At 41.7% G+C, this 20113-nt stretch overlaps 1 protein-coding gene across 1 annotated transcript in view; it reads left to right on the top strand.

The window, feature by feature from the left end:
- Window positions 1-19731, top strand: part of tm9sf2 (transmembrane 9 superfamily member 2) — a 45840-nt gene extending 26109 nt beyond the window's left edge. The window contains exons 8-17 of the mRNA XM_039671915.2: window positions 4651-4730; window positions 5900-6008; window positions 6799-6931; window positions 7232-7351; window positions 12651-12708; window positions 12913-13072; window positions 13208-13359; window positions 13762-13873; window positions 13960-14131; window positions 19237-19731. Coding sequence (XP_039527849.1) covers window positions 4651-4730; window positions 5900-6008; window positions 6799-6931; window positions 7232-7351; window positions 12651-12708; window positions 12913-13072; window positions 13208-13359; window positions 13762-13873; window positions 13960-14131; window positions 19237-19304 — 1164 coding nt within the window. The 3' untranslated portion in view covers window positions 19305-19731. The remainder of the gene's footprint in view (window positions 1-4650; window positions 4731-5899; window positions 6009-6798; window positions 6932-7231; window positions 7352-12650; window positions 12709-12912; window positions 13073-13207; window positions 13360-13761; window positions 13874-13959; window positions 14132-19236) is intronic.
- Window positions 19732-20113: the final 382 nt, after the last annotated feature.

Raw genomic sequence — 20113 nt, 5'->3', positions numbered from 1 at the left:
TGCACGAAATTTTACACATTTGACAAGAGTCCCGCCCTCAACAAACTTTCATGCCGACATTCACCCACAGTCATAGTGCCACCTGCTGGCAACAGGAAGTGACCGTTAACGAAGCAGCCCCCGCCACATGTTTGACCGACATTTCTGTAGTACATGGATCATGTCCAGACGTTCAAAAAAGCCTCTTGGAATAATGCCCGAAACCCAAGAGGAAGTCGGTCATTTTGAATTTCACGTCAATTTTTGGGTGATTTGGATGCGTAGCAGATTCATAGCCGCATCGGCTGAGCTCCAGAATATGCAACACGGCCGCCTCATACCCCAACGTGCAACAGGTGCGAGGGCCCGCCCATCGCTGCTTGCAGCTTTAATTTAATTTGTGTTCTGAAGGTGATTGAAAGTCAGATGGGTTTGGAACGATCAGGGTGAGTTAATGACAGCAATTTTATTTTCATGTGAGATGAATTTTTAAGCCGAATCAAAGTGTTTTCCATCTATATATTGATATTGGCTGTATTCGCAAAGAATTTTAAGGCTAAAAGTAGATCCTAACTGGCGAATTTAGGAGCGACTCCTAAAAATAATGGGCGTGTCACTCCTAAATTTAGGACTCCTAATTTTTTTCACTAAAGCCCCTTTCACACAGAGATTCCAGAAAATACACGGATAATGTGACCCAGCATTTGTCCCGGAATTGTCTGATTTCGGTTCATTCACACTGCCAGTGATTTGCCGGGATCTGTGTGTGTGTTCACTCACAACCCGTAAAAATCCCGGGAAGACGCATGACGTCAGGATGAGACGTATAACGGACGCGTCGAAAACATGTAAACGCGCATACCGTACACGCACTGGTGAACGATCTCAGCTTCAGTACGGATAGTGAGGAGCTCCTGGTCTCTGCTTCGCTCCAGTTTGCAGTAGGGGTGTCCATGGTTAACCGGTTAACCGATTAGCAGTAACCGTTTAAAATTGCATATCTGAGTGAAACCTTTTTGCTCAGTTAAGTGGCGTCAATACATATTTGCACAAAACTTTTGCGTTTTTTTTTTCTGATTGTCGATAAAAAAAATATTGTGAAATGACAGCATTTCTATTAACGGTGTTATGCGACTAAAACATTTTTTTTTCCTTTCGCGATAAGCCATTCAAAAAATAATGCAACGGACGTTGGTAGTATATCACAGCCACCGCACTAGACATTATTATTATTTATGGAAGGAGACGTGGTGTGTCATCCAAGCATTAATGGCAGGGAAAGTCGCAGAGTTTCTGTGTTTCTCCCTCATTTCTGCTCCGCGGTCTTGATTGTGGCATTTCTTCGAGGTTTTGTCTAGTAGGCTATTCCTTGTAGCCTATCTTTTATGAATTTTAAAAAAGAACTCTGCCTCGTATATGTCCAAACGGTCAGTGTACTGTTGTGTTTATTTGTTTCCCCGGTAACACTTTACAATAAGGTTCGTTAGTTAACATTAGTTAACTGCATTAGTTAATATGAACTAATAATGAATAGCACCTATACAGCATTTGTTAATCTTTGTTAATGTTATTTTCAACATTTACTAATACTTGATTAAAATCTTGTTAACATTAGTTAATGCACCGTGAACTAACATGAACAAACAATGAACAGCTGTATTTTCATGAACTAACATCAACAAAGATGAACAAATGCCGTAACAAATGTATTGCTCATGGTTAGTGCATGTTAGTAAATACATTAACTAATGTTAACTAATGAACCTTATTGTAAAGTGTTACCGTTTCCCCTTAGCCTATTTAATCCGTAGGCCTAATTGCAAAACGAAAAATGAACGGTTGTTGTATTTTGTAAAACGCAGAGTTTAACACCAAAATGTTCATTTGAACTGTAGGACTAGGTCAAATGCTGCGCAAAAATATATAGGCTATATATCGACGAATTTTCAGATATTTGTTTGATTTTTTTGCCCCTTTAAACATTTAAAATATTTGACAAATGAATATGGAAAAAAAAAAGATTTTACTGGTTTTCTGAGGCCAAATTAGAACCTGGAAATTATATTTCCCCCGCAGTGCTGAATGAGAAGAGCCGTAACCACAGCCTACAGAAAGGGGATTTATAGATGATTTATAAGATATAATAAATGTGTCTGATAATAAAATAATATAAAATAACGAGGCATTAATTGTTTATTAATAAACTATTGTTTTCTAAATCAGTTTCTCCTAAAAACAAATCTCCATCCCCGGATGCGCCTTTAGAGAGAAATACATAATTAGCTAAGCTACATAATTACATAGTCAGAAGATATTGGCTTTTGATTCGAATTTGTTCGTTTTAAATTGGACATTTAAAGCAAAGCTTTAAAACATTTAAAGCTTTTAAACATTTAAAGCAGAGTTCTTTTTTTAAAGCAAAGTTTTAAATGTCCAATATAAAACGAACAAATTCGAATGCGGCTGTTTCTGTTCTCGCGCTTCAGTTCACGGAAATTATGAAGCGCGCCTGTTTGTTAAAGCACAACGTTTTCTTGTTATTGTGAGTTTACGCAAATAAATGTATTTGCGAATAATGTATTATTATTTTCTGTATGACCAGAAAATGAAAGAGTAACCATTTTAAGTTGTTTCCACTGAAAGAACTGCAATGAAACTGCAAGTGTTCACATGGGCGTCTCGCAGCCTCCACACTAAGCACACACACTGGATATGCGTCAAAATATTGTGTTTATTTGTGCTTTGCTCCTTTTTTGGATAAAAGCGTCTTCTACATGCAGCCAATAAAATGTTACAATAATGATAATTATTATTATTATTTGCGGACACGGAGTTTTTGCGAAATGGACGTGTTGCCAATGTGCGTATTTTCAATTGGGAATTTCAGTTTGAAGGGTAATGGAAACGCGCCTACTTTAACTGCTCTGAACTTACCACTGTGTTTTATTTCTGTAAATTAATTTCGTTTCAAATGGGGTCCAACCAGTTATTACAGGTGTTAAAAATTAACTCTGTATCTCGAGGTTGCGGCGCGCACACTATAGGTTAACCGAGTATTAACCGAAAGGGCCTCGGTTAACGGTTAATGAAAAACTTGAAAACGTGCAACCCTAGTTTGCAGGTATTTGTTCGTCCTTTCTTTGTTGATGACGAACACAAACTTTCTTCTAAGAGCAACAGAGTCGCGCGATGGCACGAGCGTCATCACTAAAGACACACCCTTTACGGCATTGGTCCTGGCTTTTGTTCACACAGCGCGCATTCCGGGACTGATTACGGCAATGTTACTAGGTCCCCAACCTGGGATCAATCCCAGAAGCAATCCCAGGTCGTGTTTGCGTTCACACAGAAGGCGTTCTGGCAATTTGCCGGCAATTTCCTGGGATCAACTCGCTGTGTGAAAGGGGCTTAAGAGTAATTCACAAAGCATTTTAGCCCTAAGTAGCACCTAAGTCTGGGACAGCTTAAAAGAAGCTGTCCCAGTCTCGCAGTCGTCCGGGGTCCGCGAAACGAGCGGGGATGCTGCATTCATCTGCAAACAAATCCTCTCCCATGTCTCATGCTTAGTTTTGCTTGAAATCCCAGTGCTGAATTTCACTTTTATTATGTTTTTTAATTTTTTCTAGCACCATTTGGGCCAGCAGCTGTAACTGATCCTGTGTCCAGTTGAGCTTTCTTTTCCATTTTGGCGAGTTCATAATCCACAGTCATTCAACTATTACATTACTTCAATAGGAGCAAAATTTCCTTGCTTTAAATAGTCTAGTTAGGCTAAAAGAATGTCAATTAACCAAGCAAGTGTTAATGCAAGTGTCGTTTTTCATTATCAGGCAAGTGAAGGTTTTCATTAGGGTATTAGGCACCATTCACATATAGCCCCTAAAAACGCAAGGCGCGCCGCATTCTCCCGGCGGCTGCGCTCCGGTCGGTTCTTGTCACGCTACCTACGGTGCGCTCCATACGGACGCGCTTGGAAAAAACGGGCGTACATATCGCGCGCCTACATTTAAAATAAACTTGAGTGCGCAAAAGATGCGATAAGTGAACACTGCAGGCCCTTAGGCTACCTTGAATGCAATAGGCTATCATTCATGACTTTTCTCTCTCTGCCTTTTTAGAATTACACTTCACTGGGGCCTGCACAAACATGTCATTATATAGCCTATGCATTTCGATGACATTACTTTTTTTCTTATTATTATTTTGTGTAGGACACAAACATATTTAGACGTTGTAATTCTATTATTTGTTATGTGTTATGTTCCGCATGATGGCCCTGTCATCTAACAACCAATCACCGTGATCATTGCGAGGAAGCTCGTGCATGAAAATTGACGTCATCCATAGCAACGAAGACTTACTCTTAGTTTAGGAGTTGTCATTTTTCCTTACTGAGAGTAACTTTTTAACTTTTAAGAGAAAACTCCTAGCTAAAATATTTTAGTGCGATTTAGGAGTACTCCTAGTGGTAAGATAAAATTCTTTGTGAATTCGGCCCCAGGTTTAAAATGCAACAATCAGTTTGATACAGTACATAACAGTGTCCCTGCTCCTTCTCTCTATTAACCAAGAGGTAATTTATCTTGTAAGAGATTGGAGACCCTTTGTTGTGTTTTATTATGTCAGTGTTTCTGCAGAACTATTGAATAACTGCTGGTTTGGTGTTTGCAGGAGGAAAAACATATTCGCTGGGCCTCAAGATGGGATTATATTCTTGAGTCAATGCCACACACCAACATTCAGTGGTTCAGGTGAGAGCACATATCACACACTACATATTATGGCCCTGTCCTAAATTACACACTCAAAGCGGACTTGTTACAAGGTCCCCATTTGCTGTTGCAGTGCACTAGGGGTGCAACGTATCAAAAAACTCATGTTTCAGTTAGTTTCTCGGATCAGAGTCACAGATCTGATAATTTTTTGGATCAGCAAAAATAATTTTGACTGGTTGACTTACTGAAACAGGCCAATCAGGATGCTCTTTATTTTACCTGCGCACACACACAAGGTCACTTGCTCTCTCCCTCTCTGCCATGTGCACGCTACACGGTTTGGAGCACAGAATGTTCTGTCTCGCAAGTGTGCTCTAGATTCCAGGAGATTTTAACTAATTTCCTGGCATCAGGGAGCCACTATCAATATGCAGGATTTGTACAGATTAATTTTTTTGTGCCAATTCAGTGCGTCGGTCAACTCCAAAAAGGACAAAATGAGTGTCCAACTTGAGGCTGCGCTGGACAGGGGGCTACACATGTCATGGTTTTATCCACTAACCTCTTTCCTTCATCATTATATTTGACAGGGAAGCCAAAATGCACCCATACAGGGGATTTAAATGACGCAGGACGTTCAAGGTCCTCTGTTCGCCATAACCACGATGTGTGTGGACTGAACATGCGTACAACTCTACTAGGCATCTTTAGTGCACTGTAGTGGCGCAACGGATCCTCATTGGTCCGTGATCCGTTCGGATTAATATCTTCTGCAGAATACTCTCCGATGTGGTGGAATTGGTGGTGTTACCTGGGATGTGATTTCCCCCTGCATTTTCAAATAACTGTAAAACGTATTTCATTAACTGCATACTATCCATTATTAAATGGTTTGAACTGCACAAGCCATCTAGCATCTGTGCTTGGAACACAATTAGGGTTTTAAAATGAACTCTCAGCAACTGGCGACTATATGTAATTGTGATGGCCAGCAGCTGGTCAATAAATAAACGTCTGTTACCGTTACCATTACTTACATTGAGGTTTGCATTACCAAAGATGCAGACCCCTTTGCATTTTGTCACCAAAGTTGGATGGCAGGGACTGAGGGTGTTATTTGGCTCAGGGTCCATATCTTGATAAACCCATGGTGTAGTTTAGCAAATAAAACACCCATGCTCAGATGTTCTGTTCTCTGCCACCAGTATCATGAACTCTCTGGTCATTGTGCTCTTCCTTTCGGGGATGGTCGCTATGATCATGCTCCGAACACTCCATAAAGACATCGCCCGCTACAACCAGATGGACTCTGTGGTGAGTTCTGCTCTTCAACTATCATGTAACTGTCTGATATGGGATCAGTCCTCTCATATGACCGTATGTGTGTATGAGTGTGTCAGCTTGTATGTTTTAGTACAGCCAAGTTTTTGTGTTGCACTCAGTGTGTTTGGTTTGCAAGTTAGCCAATGGCAGATACATTATGTGGCAGTTATTTTGAGATTTATCTGAAGTGCACAGTTCGAAATGAAGTAGTAAGTATTGTTTAATAGTATTTGCTGTTGATAATCTACTTAAAATGATCGCTAATGCAGGCCTAATTGACTTTTCTCCCATCAAGACAATTGTTTATAGTGACACTGAGGGTAAAAAAAAGAGAAATTATAAGGAAAATCTTTGGATATCCTGTGCTGGTGTTATGACAGGGCTATAGCTCTGGCAAGCCCAGCATTAGTGCTGCCACTGGCCTTCACCCTTGACATAAGTCTCCTTAAATACACACACTTTGCATTCAAATCTCTTCATATCTTGGTATATTTAGCTCCTCCCATCTGGTGTTGGAGGTCACGCAGGGTCAGGCGATCTCTTGCTTTTACGTCTTCTCTCTTCCTGTCTCACCATGGCCCCTCCTCCCTCCACACAAATCAGACTCATTAAGGACAGATCGAGAGTGACACAGTGTATCATTGGTCAGAGCAGCAACCGGCGACTTTTCTTTGATCTCTGAGAGCCGTAATTGGGCTGTAGACCAAAACCCACGCCTGAACTGGGTTCCGTTAGCTCCTGCTATTGTTAAAGCCTCGCTTTTCCACTCCATCTTTTCTAGGAGGATGCCCAGGAGGAATTTGGCTGGAAACTTGTTCACGGAGACGTCTTCAGGCCTCCCAGGAAAGGCATGCTGCTGTCTGTGTTTCTAGGCTCTGGGACTCAAATCTTCATCATGACATTTGTTACTCTTTGTAAGTTTATGGAGAGCTGAGCAGTAGCAGAGAAGTTAAGCCCTTATTGATATTATTGAATACAGTTTTTCCTTGGTTTACTTTTCTTTAAAACTGACTTTTCTTTAGAACTTGTCAATAAAAAAGTTTTATATAATGAGCCTAGTATACCAGTGTAGTAAGATGTTTGGATGTAAAGTTGTTTTTACTTTGTGATGGCTGATGCAGTGTATCAGTGTGTATTACTTAATGTGTCAAATTTTATACATTTTTGCAACCCCTGAACTTTACAATGTTTTCCCCCTTTTTCTCGATCTGTAGTTTTTGCCTGTTTGGGTTTCCTGTCACCTGCCAATCGTGGAGCTCTGATGACATGTGCGGTGGTGCTGTGGGTACTGCTGGGTACTCCAGCTGGTTATGTGGCTGCCCGCTACTACAAATGTAAGTACACAGCAGAGGTTTGAACTTTGACCTCTGATCCTCCCTTCATCTGGGCTGTCTGCAGTTCGTTAGATTTAATTAGTGTCAAAGGAGCCCTCTACACGAACAGGCAGGCATACACACCCCTGCTGCTTTTTTGCTTTAGTTGTGTTCGACGGCTTGTGCAGATTACAATGAGAGCTTACTCTTCTTTTTCCAGACCTGTCGTGTCTTACTATGATATCAGTTGTAGATTCATCTGCTCAGTTCTGTCTGTTTTAACATCAGTCATACAACAGATGTTTAATGGTCCCCCTTGGTCTTCTCTCTGCATACTTCTAGATAGAAAAAAATCATTAATGAAGATTTATGAATTTACGTCATTTTAATCGTTCTATCATTTTTATGATTCTTTTCATCAAACTTGATGCATAGGATTGTAGATTTTTTTTTTTTTTTTTTTTTTACAGTTATTATAGGGTAATTCAGTGTCAACTCAACCAGAGGTACTCGGCTCAAAAGAGATTGGCGGGTCTATTAGTAAAATCTGTTTTGACTAGCAATCTTTGTTGCATTGTATGCCAACAGTGATGGTTCAAAAATGGGGAAAAGCACTTGTTTTTTTTTTTTTTTTTCTAACCTTAACCCTCAAGTTTGCATGCCTGTAACTCAATAAGTATTAAAGGTATCTCGATCAGTAATTATTTAATTATATAAATTAAATTACAAATAAATTTAAGATTTGAAGTCAGTAAACTAATTAATAAGACAAAAAAATGTAGATCAAGAATACTTTTACAATTGGATCATGACTCCCAGAATAGGGGATTATCACACTGATACGTAGTACTTCCGGATTCAGTGATCTTTGTGCACTGCCACTTCTGTTGAATTACCGATCTCACTGGCGAACTGATGACAGACTACACTAAGTTTATTTATACGTCATCCCTGGTAAATTAGTCTGATTCACTAAAGTGCTGGCTGCAAATAAACATGCTACCTTGTTTTATTTTAAAGTTTTAATCCACTTCTTCCTTATACTCAATTTAGTCGGGAATCGATGAAAACTTAAGTAGGGTTGGCGTTGTTGGTCAGATTTACAAAGTGGAACAGAGCAGTGACATATATAGCCTTCGTCTCAGCCATTGTTGAACTGCGTCGGAAGTGGACATGCACAAGTTGACAAATCCCGCCCATGAAACCCGGAAGCGTGATAATTCCCTATTGGTTTGGTTTGGAGGTTTCTAAAGATTTCCACTTCCCACACTTTCTAATTTCAAGTAAAATGTATTAACCAGAGCGTAGAAGTAGTATGCGATATAAGACGCATGCTAGCATATTTTTAGGACATACCTTTTTATGCACCTTATTAAATGTAAAAGTAATGTGTAACAAGGTTCAAATAAGTAGGAAGAAGGAGACAGGGTCGGCGGTGCTGGAACTCGTGCTTCGTTTTTATTCACTCAGATTCGGACAAAACAAAAGGCGTGCACACAGCACCTTCACCGTAGCACTGCTACAGCTCACATTCATACACAAAACTCTTCTCACGTCGGACGACTTTCACTTTACTTTCAGCTTCTCAGCTTCTCAGTTCACGGCACGAGTTCCAGCCAGCTCTCTCTCCCCCGCCCTCTCCACGTTTTGGCTTTTAATGGTCTCCCCACTCCAATCACTGAAACCAGACACAGGTGTTCATCATCTGCACTTGTGACCCATTTACTCACCGCGCCGCTCATTGACTCGTCTCTCACTACAGACGACGTGAAAACCACGCCCCCTCACCACATACCCCCACCGCCCGACTCAGGCCGGGGAACCGTCCGGCCTGTAGCCCTCCCCTCCTGGAGAGGAAGTCGGCCACCGCACGCAGCGGCATATGCAGCATGCGGCCGGAGAAATCTGTTCATCAAACGCTGAAAAGTCGGCGGTGCCCCGAACAACCCGAACGGAAGCGTGACAAATTGGTGTAATCCGAACGGCGTGGTAAAAGCTGTTTTTTCCTTGGGTATTGGAGATAAGGGGATCTGCCAATACCCCTTCGTTAAGTCCAGTGTTGAATAAAAGCGAGCAGAACCTAGCCGATCAAGCAATTCGTCAATCCTCGGCATTGGATGCGCATCGAATTTAGACACCGCGTTCACCTTTTTATAATCCACACAGAACCGAACCGAGCCGTCAGGTTTAGGTACTAAAACTATCGGCTCACCCAGCCACTATTGCAGTCTTCTATTACCCCCATGTCCAGCATTGTCTCTAATTCGGCCTGAACTATTTTCTTTTTGTTTTCCGGCAAACGATACGGGCGGCAACATACTACGACCCCCGGCTCCGTCTCAACGTTGTGCTGAATGAGGTTCGTTCGACCAGGCAGGGACGAGAACACAATTTCTGCAAATTCTGCTTGGAGGGTTTTGATGTCAGTGAGCTGCGAGGGTGAGGTGGTCGCCAGAGGGAGCCAGAGCGAATGAATGCTGTTTGATATTCGCTTCTGGCCCGAGGTCCTCCTCTCCACTCACCACCGTCGCCAGCATCACTGCCTCAGCCTCTACCCATTTTTTAAGCATGTTGAGGTGATAAATCTGACGTCCCCCGCCCCTATCTGTTCAAACTACCTCATAGTTGAGATCACCAATTCGCCGTGTGACCTCAAACGGCCCTTGCCACTTTGCGAGTAACTTTGAGCTGGACGTGGGAGTAATACAAGGACCTTATTTCCCGGTGCAAATTGACGAAGTCTAGCCCCCCTATTGTATTGCTGTCTCTGTCTGTCCTGGGCCTGTAACAAATTCTCCAAAGATAGCCGCCCCAATGTGTGGAGTTTTGTTCTCAGGTCCAGGACATACTGAATTTCGTTCTTCCAGCGGATGGTCCGTCCTCCCAAGTCTCCCTCAGTACATCCAATACCCCGTGTGGCTGGCGACCGAAAAGGAGCTCGAAAGGGGAAAACCCAGTGGAGGCTTGGGGAACCTCGCGTACAGCAAACAAATGGGCTTCCAGCGACTTATCCCAATTTTTGGCGTCTTCGTGAACGAACTTGCGAATCATGGCTTTTAACGTCCGATTAAACCGTTCGACCAGACCGTCTGTTTGTGGGTGATAAACGCTGGTTCAAATCGATTTAATGCCCAATAATTCATTAAGTTCGCGAACAGTTCGTGACATAAACGCTGTGCCCTGATCGGTAAGGATCTCCTTAGGGATCCCCACCCGGGAGATTAACAAAAACAGTGCGCTTGCCACACTTTTAGCTGAGATATTGTGAAGCGGAACTGCCTCCGGGTACCGTGTTGCGTAATCCACCAAGACTAACGCAAAACGATACCCTCGTGATGACCGTTCTAATGGCCCGATGAGGTCCATACGGTCATCGGATTACAGTGAGCCGCCTGAAAAAGCATTTCCCGACGGCTCCTTGGTACTAATAACTGGGTTGTATCCTCCTTTGTCTGGGCGTCTTGGGTCACCCGATACAACCTATCTTTGATCACGCAGAAGTAGGGGGAAAGAAAGCGGTTGGATCGGGCGGAGTAGCTGACCGTCGATGGACTGGACCTTATCGAACGCATGTTTTAGCGTCTCATCCTGGGACTGCTCCAGGGGAAAATCATCGCGCTCAGAGATGATACTTCTCTCTAAAGTGCTTTGTTCCCCTGCCGCAGCACCCAGAGGTCCCGGTACAGCCTCTCCTACCTGAATCACCACTGTCTTCCCCGGCTGCTTTTTCCCCACAAGAGGCATGCGCACATAAAAACTGCAATAATTCCGTAAAACCCGGCCAATCCGTCCCCAAAATTAGCGGATGCCGGAGGTGCGGGTTAACTGCTACCTCCACACTATGCTTTTGTCCCCTAAATAAAATTTTTACGGACATTAAGGGATAACTCACCACCACCCCGTGCACACACCGCACCTTTTATTTTTTTATTCAACCTTTATTTAATCAGGAAGTCCCTTGAGACTGAGACTCTTTTCCGAGGGAGACCTGAAAGATCACATGGTGATTCGCCGACCCCCGAGCACGCCACCATGTGATCTTCCGCCAGTTGGATGGCCTGGTCCAGCGATGTCGGACGGTGGCACTGGACCCATTGAGCTGTTTTCTTTGGCATCTTCGCAATAAACTGCTCCAGTACCACCTGATCGATGATGTCCTCGACGTCGCTTCCTCCGGCCATCAGCCATCTGCGGCAGGAGTCCCGGAGCTGTTGCGCCATCACGAAGGGCCGGCCGGACTCTTCGAGGGTCAGGGACCGGAAGCGTTGGCGATGTTGCTCAGGAGTCCAGCCGACCTGCTGCAGAATGGCGCGCCGTAGATCTTGATAGACCAGGAGACTGGAGACCGGCAGTTGGTGGGCTGCGATCTGCGATTCCCCTGACAGCAGTGGAATGAGCCGCAGCGGCCAGTCCGCTTTGGGCCACCCCCGGGCCTCGGCTGTCCTCTCAAACAGGTCCATGAATGCCTCCGGCTCGTCCTGTGGGCCCATCTTGGACAACGAGATGGCCGAGGCCGATGCTGCAGAGGGGGTGGCCGCAGTCCCCTGGTCCAAACAGCTCCGGAACAACTCGCGGTCTTCCTGCTGGCCTTGGAGCAGCGCTTTGAAGCGCTGCTCGTGCTCTTCTTTGATGAACAGCAGGGCTTGATGTTGTTCTCTCTGCATAGCCGCGAGTGATTGAATGATCTCCGCAAATGGCGATCCTGACGGGCTCTGCATGGCAGCGGCAGCCTACTTCTTCCCGGGTTTCGGCACCAGTGTAAACAAGGTTTAAATAAGTAGGCAGAAGGAGACGGGGTCGGCGGTGCTGGAACTCGTGCTTAGTTTTTATTTACTCAGATTCAGACAAAACAAAAGGCGTGCACACAGCACCTTCACCGTAGCACTGCTACAGCTCACATTCATACACAAAACTCTTCTCATGTCGGACGACTTTCACTTTAGTTTCAGCTTCTCAGGTCACGGCATAAGTTCCAGCCAGCTCTCTCTCCCCCGTCCTCTCCACGGTTTGGCTTTTAACGGTCTCCCCACTCCAATCACTGAAACCAGACACAGGTGTTCATCATCTGCACTTGACCCATTTACTCACCGCGCCGCTCATTGACTCGTCTCTCACTACAGACAACGTGAAAACCACGCCCCCCTCACCACATAATGAAACAACATGAACTCTGGTCATTGTTGTTAACAAATCAAGCAAATTCCTTTATTGAATACAGCACTATAGTATTTTGTTGACCGTATTTCTTCTTTGTGGTTTAATATTTGGCTTGTATCCTTGTTAAAATGTGAGGTCAACTGGTTTCTCTCACTTTTTCCAGCCTTCGGTGGGGAGAAGTGGAAGACCAATGTTCTGTTGACAGCATTCCTCTGTCCAGGGTGGGTAAATCAGAAATCCATAATTTCATTTCATTTAGCAATTATACTGTTAAATGTAACAGTTATGGAAGGTTATGAAAGATAATTATAAAAGTTATGGAAGATACAAAATTTTGAACTTGCACTTTTAAGTCTTGTGTTTTGACATGTAGCTTAATTAAATGTGGCTTGTTGTTGATAATATTATTTTTAACGCTTGTTCAGGGTGGTGTTTGCTGATTTTTTCGTAATGAATCTGATTTTGTGGGGTGAGGGTTCATCAGCTGCCATGCCATTTGGCACTCTGGTAGCCATCCTGGCTCTGTGGTTCTGTATCTCTGTGCCCCTCACCTTTATCGGAGCATACTTCGGTTTCAAGAAAAGCGTAAGGATTGTTTCCCAAAAGCCTTTTTTAAATTTTTATTTTGTTTGTTGTCAAATAATCCAGGACACCACCAATTTTTCCATAATTCTCTGTTTTCATTGAAGATATAAATGTGTACTTTTTGTTTAAATTCAGGGTATTGAACATCCCGTAAGGACCAATCAGATCCCCAGACAGATTCCAGAGCAGTCCTTCTACACTAAACCTCTTCCTGGCATTGTCATGGGTGGAATCCTGCCATTTGGCTGCATCTTCATCCAGCTGTTCTTCATCCTTAACAGCATCTGGTCAGTGCTGATGTGACGTTCATGGTGCAATTTAAGAATAGTAGTATATTAATGGTTACTCAGTACTCCAGGGTTCTCCCAAAGTTTTTTTCTCCATCCAATCTGATGGAGTTTTGGTTCCTTGCCACTGTCGCCTTGCTTTTGCCTTGCTTTTGGCTTGCTTAGTCGGGGTTAGTTAATATTTAATATTTAACAATTATTATTGATCTGTGTTTTACTACTTTCATGTTATCACTGTGAAGCTGCTTTGATACAATCTGTATTGTGAAAAGCGCTATATAAATAAATGTGACTTGACTCGACTCCTGTTCTATATGGCTTTATGAATAACAGACCACAAAACCAATAAACCAAGACAAAAAAAACAAGTTTGCAAACCAATGTAAATCATTGATGTTGCAGGTCTCATCAGATGTACTATATGTTTGGATTTCTCTTCCTGGTCTTCATCATCCTGGTCATCACCTGCTCTGAGGCCACCATCCTCCTGTGCTACTTCCACCTGTGTGCTGAGGTGACAGTGCATACACGTGACCATATGCATATTTTGGAGAATTGTGAATTATTTTATTTATTTGTTTTGTGTGTGTCATCTCTCAGGACTATCACTGGCAGTGGCGTTCCTTCCTGACCAGCGGATTCACAGCTGTATATTTTCTGGTCTATGCCATCCATTACTTCTTCTCTAAGCTACAGATCAGTGGACTCGCCAGCACTATTCTTTACTTTGGCTACACCATGATCATGGCGCTCATCTTCTTCCTCTTTACAGGTGTGTGTGTGTGTTTGGGTGTAGAGCAGTAGTCTAGAACTCAATTTCTGCTCAGGCCACATCAGGGTTATTTTTTACGGGGGATGCACCAAAGCATTACATTCTAGTTATTTTGAGAGTAGTCTGTTTATTTATGCATTTATTTTCTTTAACCATATTACGTATCAAACATTTGTGCTGCAGATCATTTAATTAGTTAAATTTTACAGTGTAATTTGCTATATATAGAGCCTTGCTAAAGCCCAAGTAAACTTTTTTTAAAGGGTTCATATAATGCCATTTTCATGCGAGTTAATTTGATTCTTTAGAGTCTAAATGAAAAGTTTGCAATATACTTTAATTAAAAATTCTCATTAGTATTGTAAGAAAACACAAATGTTACCTGGTCAAAAACAGCTCTGTTTTCAGCATGCCGTTGCCGTTTCATGCCGTTTCAGTGCATATGCCTTTAAATGATAATGAGCTTCGCTCACTCCGGCCCTCGTTCGAACAAGACGTTTCTGAATGGTTGGTTAACGTAATGTCACTTAGATCTATCTTTGTGTACTGGCAGGGTAGAGTAACTTGATGTACGAACGCTGTGCGTTTACTGATGTGTATTTGTGATAACACAATAACCATAACGCATTGTTCAATATAAAGTGGGATTATGGGTTATATTGAGAATGTCGTTCATAGGAAACTGAGTGTAAACCTTAGTCGCATTCATTGTGAAGCATGCGATTAATATAAAGGTTAATAAAACTTTACACTCACTTCTTCTTGAGGTGCAGCAAAGATAAGAATAGTTGGTACCAATTATTTTTTCAGGAGCAGCTTCTTAGCAAAGACATCTTTATACTGACCCTCATTTACAAAGCAGTCTGTTGAGAAATGATTCGCGCAAACATGAAAGCATTGACATTGCTCGTGGGGAATATTCCCTTCAAAAACAAAACTTAGCCACTGCGTCTTCAGCGGTTCGGATTTAAGAACATCAAAATGACTGCTGTGTTCATTATTACACCCAAGAGCAGAACACCACAATCGCTTATAAGCCATTCTGCTCCAGTGTATCAACAATGACAGACTATGATGACAGCTCGCTCTGGGCGGTGATGTGTTGAAGCGCTGCTGTCAATCAACAATCGCGAATGGCTCGATTTGAGGCAGGGAAAAACATATAAGGAGATTAAAACAAAAACACTGGATAGATATTTATCACTATATGATGGTTTTGTGCATGCACTGCCAACATGAATTTCAGTACAATCGACTTGAAAAAGTTTGATTATCATTAAAAACCCAGACAGTAGCAGATTTTTTTGGTGCTGTCACTTTAAGAATGAATGCTGGAAGAATCCTGCGTTTCCTGCTTGCGTTCACTTAAAGGAGTAGTTCACTTGATAATTCTATCATTTACTCACCCTCAAGTTGTTTCAGTTTCAAACCTGATCATACAGGTTTGAAACAACTTATAAGTGAGTAAATGATGCCATCATTTAAATTAAGTGAACTATTCCTTTAAGACACAACCAACCACGTTTACTAGGATACTTGCTGAGACAGGCATTGTAAATTTGTCCATTCAAGCACATGAAGGCATGAAAGAGAGTACTAAGCACAATAACTAACAGGTCAGGTTCCAGATATTTAAACTTCCTACACATCGTGCGAGTAACAAATTCCCTTTCTCATATTCGAGTGTCGTTAACTTTTTGTTCGCATTCACATTGTCACAATAATGCATTGTTAGAATTAAAACAAATTGCCACTGGCAACTGACACAGTTTCATTGGGCCAAATGAGAGTAAGAATCAGCGTTCTGCTTTTAAGTCATTCTGAGGCCCCCTTGGAAGTTTGTAGAGACCCCTATTGGGTCCCGAACCCCTGCTTGAGAACCACTGGTCTGAACGATGTCAACATTAGTTAGCTGTGCTACTATACACTTGTTCAGACTGTAGGCATGAAGTGACTGTGTTTCGTGAGATTAAATGTGGAATACTCTAGGGATGCGTGACGTGACGTTTGTTGTGTCAAAGAGTAGAAAGGTCATGGAAAATGGCAATAAAGCATCCTTTTCCATATAACATACAGTATTTTAGTGTAACATCATAACAGGGCTCAACATAAAAAAAAAATGGCCCCCAGGGCCAGTAGATCAGAGTTTTGCTGGCCCCTTCTATATTTTGACTGGCCCTGAAAGAAATACAAGGAAAAGCACTTTTCCATTAAACTGTATTTACTGTATACATTAGGATTAATCAAAACAGTGAAGGAAGTTCAGGAATTAAGAGAGAGACCCTGGAGACATGCAAAAATAACCTAATTTCAGCGTCCAGTAGATTATTTGTCAATACATGCTCTCTCCTCATCTCGATCACTCTCTCTCTTTTTCCCTCAGTCTCCTCATCTTACTTATTAAAGCTAAAGTTATTCATTCAAGAGCAGTGAGTGAGCAATCGTCCGCATGTTAGACTGCTTCCCCTTTAAGAACGAGTGCAGATCTAAGTCTACTACTGATGCACCATATTTTCTCCCAACTATTTCCATAACTGCGTCCATTTTAGACAAACTTTAAAGTTTAAGTGAATCTCCAAGCCAGTCATTTTGACACATTTTTGTGTACTTTTGATCGTTTAGACATGAAGCCCAAAGTATATACTTGTCTCGTTGCGGTCTGTTTCGGAGCGCGCGCCGCATTGGGAACAGCATATCTTGTGCCGATTTTTGTGCTTTTAATAGCTCTTTTTATTATTAAACACGCCCCGCAATTTAGCAACAGAAGTGACTGCATTTTACAACAATCACCGATCATGCTGATTCTGTATTAAAGGGGGGGTTGACTGCTTTTTTTCTTTGCATAATTGTATTTATGGGGTGCAATATAACATGTATTCGTGTTTTTTTCTTTTTTTTTTAAAAGTCTTATTTTTCATAAACTTCAGCTTTATTGTCAGCCGCGCTCTCCTCTGTCCCCTGAACGAGCGGTTGACTTCCTGATTCTATGAAAACACTCCCTCAGAAACACTAAGTGGGCTCAGATTGGTTAGTTTGGCCCGGTGTGTTGTGATTGGCTAAACTGTCGCTCACGTTGTCCGGAAGGTTTAACGCCCATTACCTTTACGGGCAGAACGTGAGCTCCGGTCCAGAATGTAAATATGTGTTGAACTGCAGTATCAGTTTGAGGCAGAATCAGACCGAGAAACCCGCGATGAAGAGAGTCAAACAGAACCTCACCACACACGGCTCTTAATAAACGTTTCTGAATGATAATTTGCTAAATTTTTTTAAACTTTTTGCACGTTTGTTTTACACAATAGCATCTGACTGGCAACAATAGCAACTGGCTACTAATGTCATACTTAAACAGCGTTGGCATGTTTACGTTCTTGATGATCAAATCGAAAATAACGTCATAAAGCATATATACATGAAAAATACGTTTAAAACATTAGTACTTATAGAAAATTAAGATCCATAATGTTTGTACGAGTTTGTCGTAGACACAAAATAGCATAGGCTAACTAGTAGTGGCTATAAAGCCAGCGCTGGCATTTGAAAACAATAAAACACAAGGCAAACGTTACGTCTGGAATTATACATGCAAATACATTTAAAATGATGAAGTCTTAGCCTACTTACAGATTGTGGCTCAACACTGTTGCCTCTTGTTTTAAAGTCGGAACTGCTTCATGTTTCTTGTTGAATCTGGAGTTGAACTCATGGAGATTCTGGAAGCTGTCTTCCGTAAAATGCGCAGCACAGAGAGCTAGATTATGATCGTCATTTTCAGGAACATAATCAAACATAAATTGTATCCATTGTTGAGGAAGTATAGTGTCCATGGGAAGCCCAAAACACAGAAAACCTGACAGCTGTGTGAACAACACACTCGACGAGTCGACGTGCCTCAGAAATATATGCATGCCATTTTCTGCATATTCTGAGGGAGGGGTTGTTGCAAATGTGCGGGTTAGTGACGTACCATAACCCAGCTGTAGTCCCAATCGAGTCGTTTTTGTAGGCAATTATACTTCCTGATTTTTAAAAGACGATATCTCTGCTTACATTGAACTTTCAGCGCTGCAACTTTGCAGATACCGTTCATGCACCAACAGCAACATTACACACTATTTAAAATGAAAAAAGTGAAATCGCCGTCAACCCCCCCTTTAAAGTTTGAGTTAAGGAGAAATGACAGCGTGCTACTGTACTGCTGTGATGAGAAGGACGTTCCGCTAGACAGAATGCAGTTTTTAATGGTTTTACCTCAAATGTATTCTATAATCTTTGGAAGCTGAAATCTAAAATTAAAATCCTACTAATATCACAGATCTAAAGTGTAACCATAACTTGAATGTTTAGTTATGTCCTTCGTCAGGTGTTGCACCGCGTGAGATTTGGTTTAATTGGTTTAATTTAATTATATATATGCCTATACATGGCTGGCGACTCAGCGAGATGGTTAATTTTTTTTATAGCAATAATAAATGATAGCCTACATGTATTTCTCCAGCGACAGCAATAACAATGACATCCGAGCTTATTGATACAGCGGTCTTTCAAAATTCAGCCCCGTTTAATACCGGGTTTCGGTACCCATCCATCCCTACCAGGTGTACTGTGTTTTCCATGACTCTAGGAATGTCCAGCCTCGTAGTTCTTTGGCATTTTAACACGTTATAAATAACCTGAAGTAACATTGACACTGTTCGCGCCGCGCCACACTGTGTATGACGTTTGCTGTTTGTTTTGCTGATCGCCAGTTACTGGCCAGCGCGGGCAAGTGACTGGCCAATCAACTAGTTCGACATACTCTTTTATAAGTATAAGTATGTAAATATTTCAGAACAAAGCTATTTCTTGCATGGGCATTAGCAACTATTTTGATGTCGGCAAGAAACTTTTAAAAATAGCACTTATCACTGTGCAATCAACTCTTTGAGTTCAGCTTTAACTCTTTCTCTTTCATTTTAAACGAATGGCTAAATTGTGGGATATGTTTTGTTCAAAGCGTTTGTTTGTAGACCGTCTTTATGTGCTGTTTTGAGAGAGGAGAAAATTAGTTCAGGTAATATTTTGTAGTGTGATTATCTCAATCTGTTTTGTGTTTTTTCTTCCAGGTACAATTGGATTCTTTGCCTGCTTTTGGTTTGTCACCAAGATTTACAGTGTGGTCAAAGTGGATTAAATGATATCAATCTCAGATGAGACTGAACACTTCTCTGGCCAATGTGAGATCCCAGAAGAAGGGACCTGAGCGCTGTTTAACTTACTCTGTTGCCACGGCGACCCTGCTTTACACCAATAACTTTAAATCAACAAATTCCATTCACTTTGCTGTGTATGTGTGCGTGTGCATTAGTAGTGCATATTCGTTTTAAAGAAATCGACACATCTGCTTCTTTAGTTGGAACAGAATACAGCAAACATACACATTGGCCATTGCATTTTGCTCAAGTAATTACAATTTCAAGTTGTCCCTTGTAAATATGACGTACCTCTCTTTTTTGATAACATTCAAATGAAAGGGTAATGCATAAATCACAGAGAAAACTAGCTCCAATTACTGAATCTTCAGTTTCAGAAGGATGATTTTGTAAATAGCACGTTTTCCTTATATGCATCAAAAAAGAAGCTAAAGGTTAAAAAACTGAAGGACTTTATTCTTTGAGAGTTGATTAAAGAGTGAGGCTGAGTGAATTTTCTTTCATCATGTTGATACTGTACAATTACTGCTTGCATATACTTGTGGTGTATAACCAGTGGGGGGATGTCTATTTAACTTTTTGTTTGGTCATTTTTTTTTTCTCTTGGTTTGTTTATGCCTCAAAACATTGTGTGCCTCAATATCACAGAGGAAAAGCAAGACATTGTGTTTTTGGATAAGAACAGGTTTGTGAAAATGTAAAGTGCCCCGTCCATACACGGGTGCTTGGTGTGAAATATTTTCCTTTGTATATAAGCACAGCATTTAAACGTGTGTCCATAAAACTACAT

The sequence above is a fragment of the Pimephales promelas genome, chromosome 6, assembly GCF_988280905.1.
Source record: "Pimephales promelas chromosome 6, fPimPro1.hap1.1, whole genome shotgun sequence".
Lineage (NCBI taxonomy): Eukaryota > Metazoa > Chordata > Actinopteri > Cypriniformes > Leuciscidae > Pimephales > Pimephales promelas.
This window is presented reverse-complemented; position numbering and strand designations above follow the sequence as displayed.